General features: G+C 33.7%; 1 protein-coding gene across 1 annotated transcript in view; it reads left to right on the top strand.

The window, feature by feature from the left end:
* LOC107559738 (taperin-like) overlaps positions 1 to 8,916 on the top strand; it is a 33,381-nt gene that overhangs the window by 23,395 nt on the left and 1,070 nt on the right. Inside the window, exons 2-3 of the mRNA XM_016243664.1 lie at positions 6,210 to 6,408; positions 7,845 to 7,960. Of these exons, the coding sequence (XP_016099150.1) occupies positions 6,210 to 6,408; positions 7,845 to 7,960 (315 nt within the window). The remainder of the gene's footprint in view (positions 1 to 6,209; positions 6,409 to 7,844; positions 7,961 to 8,916) is intronic.

The following is an 8,916-nucleotide window of genomic DNA, read 5'->3' as shown; positions in this document are numbered from 1 at the left end:
TATGTATATATTATATATATATATATATATATATATATATATATATATATATATATATATATATGCAAGATCATGGGAGTTATGATCATTATATTGTATGAAATAAAGGAACTGTTTTCCGACTGTATGTGTGCATTAGATTTCTTGCACAGTTCTTCATACTATATAGTGCAAATGAAATGTTTCAGATGTGAATGAAATATTCTCCTATATCATATGATACACACATTTATCACACTGGATCGCCCACATCACACACTTATAAAACCATACGTGTGTGTGTGTATGTGTGTTTATATTTCGTAGGTCTTACTAGCTATGCTGAGGGATTTCTAATATTAAACAGCAGATTAGCTTTAATCAGGCATCTGCTCAGTCTGCTCAACACTTCAATGAGAGGCTGCAACAATACCCCCCCGCCTACAGCCCACCAATGAAAAAAACAACAGCAGTTCCACAGTGGCACTGTTAACTAACCTGAACCTTCAGAATAACATGGACAAAAACTGTATTATTAATGGATGTAATGAGGATTCCAAAGCAAACTTGCACTTTGAGAACAAGAACAACCAAATGGAAACTATTCAGAGCCGAGGCCAACGCTAGGGGCCCCCACAAACCCCCCCCCCCCCACCCCCCACCACACAAACACACAGACAAACAGCTTCTGCATTTACAGTCTGCTGCCAACCAAAGGTTGTAATTCAGGGAGAAACCCCCAGTATGTACTGTGTGTTTGTTTGTGTGTGTGTGTGTGTGTAGTTACGCAGTCTCAACCTAGTTCAAATCAGGACAGCGTCTCTGGTAAATTCTGCTCTAATAGATCTGCTGTCTCTCCCTTTTTGGCTGTTTTAAAATGATTAATATGAAGCATTACACAAAAGATACATACATTTGTTCACTCAGTTTTACTGGGAAAAACTGATCGTATTTTATTTAAACTATTATAATTTATTATTTTTATTTATTAAATAATAATAATAATGATGTAATGTTATTAATTAAATGAGTGTTCATTTGAATTGCAATTAAGGAAATTTCTAAAATTGAATATCTATTTATTGAAAAACATTATATTTAAGTACTCATCCATATTTATATATACAAACCTCCGTGATATTTTGAACATCAAGAATGAAATGAGCTGCTATCATGACTGTTATTACAGTTGTATGTCTACATCTATAAAAGTTAAAATAAGGAGAGTCTGAAATCCACCACTGTAAAGTCTCGGTAATTCAAGCTTTTATTTTTCCTAATATGCATAGAGAGCAAAATATGGAGTGGATATGGAGCATCCTTTCCAGTGGTGCTTATTCTTCTCTGAAAATATTCCCATATAGTGATTGATCTGCTTGAATGGAATTTGACTTTATCTCACGCCAAATAAATTTTCGATTTTTTTTTTTTAAGTATATTTATAAATTGTGTTTCTGAATTGTGATGGGAAATGGTTGAAACTGCCAGCATATCATGCTGTGCTTAAATTTCTAACGCTGGCTGAATAGTCAGGAAATATGTCAGTATGAGCCAAGAATGACCAAATAACTCCACACTGGAAACTTTGCTTGTTACGGCCAGTGACTTATTCAGAGTTTGGGTAAATTGTGCCTCAGAAAGCAAGAAACTACAGTAGTTGAATGGGAAATGGCTATGGTCTCAAGTGTTTAATGCTAAGGCTGGTGCTAAATTTAAATATTTATGTAAATATAATGTAATTGCTGTGCCAAAACCTAGTGAGATGCCCATTGCATTTATGACACAATAGATGCTTCAGACACAATGAGTTTCAAAAGCTAGACATCTTAATTCTGTCTTTTAAGATACCTTGCCTTGACTAATTCTGAGGCAGCATCACATCCTTTACAAAGAAGACAATCACAGAATGCCTTGAGATAAACCCAGTGAAGAAATACATCTAGGGTGTCAGATGATTTGTTGTGCTGCAAAATAAAAATAAAAAATGTTTAAATGGAATTTTCCTATTTTAGTTTTGCTATTACTATTACTTCAGGGATTTGCTCAAAGTTTTGAACTCATTTAACTTGATTTGCGCAAAAATATGCATTATATCTCAGATTATGCTGCTTTTTGAACAGACATGTGCCATTACTATTTTCTTCAGGGCAAAAAAACAAACAAACAAACATTAATTCTCTGTCTTAACAACCTTAATAAAAAAAATCTCAGCTAACGTAAAGATTTCGTTGGGTGGAAACAAGTTTGTGAAGTTTTGACAGCCTGATTAATAGCACTTCATATGTAAGAGTTTCAAGTTTAATTTATTTATATAGCACCATTTACAACAGCAGCAGCAGCTGACCAATGTGCTTTACAGCATCAAATAAAATAAGTAGTAAATAGAACATCAAAAAAAAATTTAAAATAAAAAGCAAATAAATAAAATTTTAGCTAAAAACCAAATTATATCAACATTTAAAAGATATAACAAAATATAAGAAATAAAACCAGGATTGTCATCAAAAATCGAATACAGAGATGGAACATCAAGGGACATTCAAAAACAAGAAAACATTGTTTGATTTGCCAGCATTTTACACCTTGAGAGAGAATGTGGCAAACCAAAACTTAAAAAGTTAAAAAGTTTTGTGATCTGAAGAGGCTCATATTAATGTGAGACTTGCATATGTTTGACGCAAAAAAGATACATCTAAACAACCAAATAACACATAAACTACATTAGATACAGAATCAATCTTTAGAGTTGCTTTCCAGTAGAGGAAACTGAAAAGACTGTTGTTATCATGGGTAACTTGGACACAGCCAAAATACAGGCAAATCTGTAAAGAAAACCTGATTCAGTCAGCCAGAGAGATTTATTTTCCAAAAGGCTGTGAAGGAATGGATCAAGAAAAGTGATTATTATGGAAAGCCTGAACTGAAATCTAATTGAAAATCAGTTGTATTATCTGAAAATTGTAGTCCACAGATACTCATCGTTAACTTTAGAGCTGGAACATATTTGCATTTGCCTGTAGGATTAGGCAAAACTTTCAATGTGCAAAACAATGTGCAAGCAAAAGACTGTAATTGCTGCTAAAGGACAATGGACATAATTACAGACTACAGTATATATTTCAGGAAGCACAACATATAATGCAGAGAATTAATCCTTTTGGTATTATGTTCGTTCTTGCGAAAACTTTATAAAAAAGAGAGACAGATTTGACTACACACCCAGTCTATCTACATTGTGTTATGTAACCACAATAAATCTTGTGACACTAAGTTACTAAAAGAGAGTAAAGCTTGTACAAAACCTCTGAACGAGTAATGGATAGAATGATGCTCAAAAGTCAGTGGCAACCCTGTTTATTGCATTCAACCATAATTACATATGAGAATAAAATTTGAACGTAATATGCTGATTTGAAAACAGCGGTAGAGCTTAATATTTTGTGGTGACATTTAAATTTTTTATACATATGTAATTATTTTCATTCATTGATGAATGGTTTAAAAGTACAGTATTTTGAATGTATTTGATTTTTATTTGTATTTGTGTTTTTAATGTCTTTACTGTTTTTGATCAATTTGAAATGTCCTTTTTTAATAAATAATTTGTGAATGGTAGAATATATTTGAAAATAGGCCAGAGAAACATTAAAAGAAACTGAAAGGAAACCGACAGGCTAAATTCAAAAACACATGATGGTTAACAATTAGATGGTATGTAATGTAATGTTTATTACACCAAATAAACATCACCCAATTACATGTGGCCTTTGTCCAGTCATTTTACTGGGTGTGCCATGTAGAACCACGTTCACAGCCTTTGTGAATGAAGCGTGCGTATATGTTGTTGAGTAAGGACACGTGATTGAGATTAGAGAAGATTTAGGACAGCACTGACACACAGGGCACAGACATTGACCAGGGTGCTTTAGAACACCATATACTTACTAGGGTATAATATCTTCTAGTTGCCCTTCACATTAAGTTTGAATCAGACAACAAAGTGTTTATTTGTCTGATACGTCCTTAATAAGAGTAACAATGTTAAGGTGTTGTAGATGGTTTCTAGAGCATTGCTGTGGAGTCCTGAGTGGTTTGTATTATTTTGATATGTGAATGTTAGACTGTTCTTGGTGGTTTCGGTGATAGTTTTTTCAAAAGAGTCCCACTTTCAAGTCTATATGACAGTTTTTTTTTAAAACCAGGGAGCTGGACCCACTAGGGGGCCTCAGGAAGGGCGTGGGATGCTTTAAATTTGTTCAACTGGTTCTGTTATTAATACAATTAATATTAGTAGCGTTATTAATGTATTTTAATAATGTAGTTTAATTAAAATGATAAAAATGCATACAAATGGAGAAAACATTTTTTTTATGTTTCCCCCCTTTATAATAATTGTTTTGTTTGTTTCCCCATTTCTGTATTAATAAAATGTCATAATTATAGCAGAAATACTGGCAGGTGTTTTTAACAACTATGAACTTAGAGATGTAATTTCATGTAGGTTCATTTTTATTGTACAAGTACAATGTATTATCTTGTATGTACACAATAGGTGTGTTGTTTCAGAGGATTAATTTAAATGTTAGTACATAGTATGAATATGGTAATCATTCAGTGCCGTGTTATATTTGAAAGTATCATGATGCTTCGCCACTGTCATGCTACTTCCGTAAGGGTGCTTTTAGTTCATTTGAGTTTCCCAGCATTGATATGTATCAGCATTTATGACCATGACTGACTAGATTATCAGGCATCATCAAAACCTGTAAAGCTTAAATACCCCATAGTAAGGAGTGAGAAACAAATAAAACAATAAGGAAACTATGTTGTCTGTTAATGCTTAATTGTTGTCCCACCATTTCCCTTTCATTTGCATTATGTGAATAGTCAAAAAATGTCTTCATTTGTTACCATAGATCCCTGGTGTAGATAAATATCAAGTGCACAGGCCTGGTGAAGTTTTGCTAAACAAATGTTTGTTTTGGTCAGGACCTGCTGTTCTGCTATAGTGCCATAAGCAAGTTTGGACACACCTCATACTTCGTTATTGCTAATTTACACATTTCATATTCATTTTAAAGTCCTCAAAACTACAAAATTACACAAACAGTAATTATAATAATTATGTAGTGATGTTAAACTGATAGTTCACCCAAAAATGAAAATTCTGTCTTTAATTACTTACCCTCATGTTGTTCCAAGACCTTCATTCATCTTCGGAACACAAATTAAGATATTTTTGATGAATTTTGAGAGCTCTCTGACCCTCCATAGACAGCAAGGATCCTACCACGATCAAGGTCCAGAAACGTAGTAAGGACATCGTTAAAAATAATCCATGGGACATCAGGGGTTCAACTGTAATTTTTTGAAGCTACGAGAATACTTTTTGTGTGCAAAGAAAACAAAAATAACAACTTTATTCAACAATTCATCTCCTCCACGTCACCCTGGCACCATTTTGGAGATTATCACGATGTATGCTGTTCTGTGTCAGCAGCACCACGTGGATACTTTGTTTACATTCAGATCAAAGCGTAAACAACATATCCGCGTGGTGCTGCTGACACAGAACAGCATACATTGTTTACGTTCAGTGGATACGCTCCAAAATGGCGCCAGGGTGAGGTAGAGGAGATACATTGTTGAATAAAGTCATTATTTTTGTGTTCTTTGCACACAAAAAGTATTCTCGTAGCTTCGAAAAATTACGGTTGAACCACTGATGTCACATGGATTATTTTAGTGATCTCCCTGCTACGTTTCTGAGCCTTGATCGTGGTAGGATCCTTGCTGTCTATGGAGGGTCAGAGAGCTCATGGAATGCATCAAAAATATCTTAATTTGTGTTCCGAAGATGAACGAAGGTCTTACAGGTTTGGAACGACATGAGGGTGAGTAATTAATGACAGAATTTTTATTTTTGGGGAACTATCCCATTAAAAATGTTAAAAGGTTAAACAAATCAAAACTATTTTATATCTTATCTCCTTCAAAGTCACCACACTTTGCCCAGATCACTGCTCTCACTGCTTGCTGATCTTGGCTTCTCTTAAACAACTTTATGATGTACATTTTAAATTGTGTCGAAAGAGTTCACATGTAAGCTAGACACATCCTTCACTATCCGCTCCAATTCTGTGGAAATCTGCAGAGCATTAACAGATTCCATGCATGTCTGTTTATGATTGGTGTGAAACCTAACAAACTGTCCTCCGCTTCCACCACAGCTGAAAATATCCTTCAATGAGTCCAGCCTGCAGAGCACTTTCGAATACCCGTCTGAGAACAGTGCGTGGGACAGCGGAGAGGACGAGGAGGAAGGAGAAGAAAAAGGAGGAGAAGATGATGGCGGGATCATTGCAGGGAGGATAAGCATTCCTCGTGCCAGCTACACCAGCTCACCCACTCACTCCAACAACACCATGGGTGAGTAAGATGAGAAGAATGACAGGAAATGGATAGAATGAGAGGAAGGCACAGAAACCATGGATGAGGTGAACAGGAAATGGATGCAGGTCACACACTATTTTTATGCACTAAATATATGGACTTTTTGTCCTATTTTTTTGCAACGCAACTTTTAGGAGTCCAGTGAAGTTACTATGAAAATTGGGTTCTGTTTCTTGTGATCTTGCAAGAAGTGTGAGGTCAGTTTGATGAAAAAAAAATCCTTAACAGATATTCAGAGAAATTATTCACTTTCTATATAGTTGTAATGCTTGTTATAATGGTTGAATTGATGACTGGGATTGTTGAGATGGTCTCTCATGTTCATCCTTTCTATACGGCTCTAGATTTGAACAGTGTTGACACCTGCTGGTCAGTCATGATGTGCTACATTTATTGCATTTGGATAGATGACAAAAAAACATGGGCATGAGCTTTTTCAAGGTTAAATGTATATAATGTATATAAATGTACAGGGGAAAGTGTATATTAGAGATATGTTATAATATTACATTATTATTATTATTATATTTACACATACTGGTAAAAAATGTATAGCCTGAATGCACTGTAAGTCGCTTTGGATAAAAGCGTCTGCTAAATGCATAAATTATTATTATTATTATATTTACACATACTGGTAAAAAATGTATAGCCTGAATGCACTGTAAGTCGCTTTGGATAAAAGCGTCTGCTAAATGCATAAATTATTATTATTATTATATTTACACATACTGGTAAAAAATGTATAGCCTGAATGCACTGTAAGTCGCTTTGGATAAAAGCGTCTGCTAAATGCATAAATTATTATTATTATTATATTTACACATACTGGTAAAAAATGTATAGCCTGAATGCACTGTAAGTCGCTTTGGATAAAAGCGTCTGCTAAATGCATAAATTATTATTATTATTATATTTACACATACTGGTAAAAAATGTATAGCCTGAATGCACTGTAAGTCGCTTTGGATAAAAGCGTCTGCTAAATGCATAAATTATTATTATTATTATATTTACACATACTGGTAAAAAATGTATAGCCTGAATGCACTGTAAGTCGCTTTGGATAAAAGCGTCTGCTAAATGCATAAATTATTATTATTATTATATTTACACATACTGGTAAAAAATGTATAGCCTGAATGCACTGTAAGTCGCTTTGGATAAAAGCGTCTGCTAAATGCATAAATTATTATTATTATTAAATTATATTTAAATGTATATCATTGTATATATATGATATATAATTTTGTAATATATAACAGTAAATATAATTTTTTTAATTAATATTCTATTTTAATACATTGTATATTATTGTCTTAATATTTAATGTGTACAGTAAATGGAGTGCAGTTTCTTTGCTAGTTCTGTAGTCTAGAGTGACATTAATGCCTTTCTTCTCTTGTCCTCAGATCTTTCCAGTTACACACCTAAGCACTCGGTGGAGTTTAACGCATGGCAAGAACACAAGCTTGATGAGTCTGCTCACCAGGGGGAAGATACTTCACAGAGTACAGAAGAGGTCATGGTAAGAAATAAGAATATGTCCACAACTGTGGTGTAAAATGAGAAGAACATGAGTGTATTATGTGATCTCTGAAGAATTGCTTGTTGGTTGCTAGGGTGTTCTGGGTGTTTGCTTTCTGGCCCAAGAGAAAATATCCCTCCCTCAATTCTCTATGGCCTCTATGGGAATGACGCTGTCATTAAAATCCCATCGATTATTATTATTGTTCTGTGCATCTACAGAATGCAGGAATCACTCTTGAAGTCACAATGGGTAACAAAGATAACCATACAAATATTTAGGCAAACATTTACCACATTTAGAAACTTCAAACAAGAAGCACACTACCGTTTAAAAAAGTTGACTGTAAAGACATTTATAATGTTACAAAAGATTTCGATTTCACATAAATGCTGATGTTGTATTTGTTATTTTATTTATCAAAGAATCCTGAAAAAAGCATCAGTTTCCACAAAAATATTGAGCACATTTAGCAAATATTAACTGCGATGATGATAACAATCTGTCATAATAAAAAAATCGCTGAGTATAAAAACAACATATTAGAGTCCTTTGAAAATGTAGCTTTATCATCACAACAGTAAAGTACTTTTTAAATATATTAAAATAGAAAGCAGTTATTATAAATTGCAATGCTATTCCCAAGATTACTGTTTTTACTGTTTGATTAAATTAATGCAAATGTAATTTATTAATGCAAAAATAAAAAATCTTATCAAACATACAATTGTAGTGTCTAAAATATTAAATATTCCTTTGAATATTTTAGGGGTTGTGTTATTGTCAGTTATTTTTGACCAAACTAATATTAGTGACCGCAGATGTATTTCCCGTAATTTTAGCACATCTCTCTTGAACAAGCCAGATGGTTTGAGGTATTGATTACTGTATTTCCGTTGCGCAAATGGTACAAGACAGGTCGCACATCAAAGTTTAATACTTAGGTTCAGAAGTAG

The sequence above is a fragment of the Sinocyclocheilus grahami genome, unplaced genomic scaffold (assembly GCF_001515645.1).
Source record: "Sinocyclocheilus grahami isolate Dianchi unplaced genomic scaffold, SAMN03320097.WGS_v1.1 scaffold696.1, whole genome shotgun sequence".
Taxonomy (NCBI): domain Eukaryota; kingdom Metazoa; phylum Chordata; class Actinopteri; order Cypriniformes; family Cyprinidae; genus Sinocyclocheilus; species Sinocyclocheilus grahami.
The sequence above is the reverse complement of the archived record's forward strand: the minus strand, read 5'-3'. Positions and strand labels throughout refer to the sequence as shown.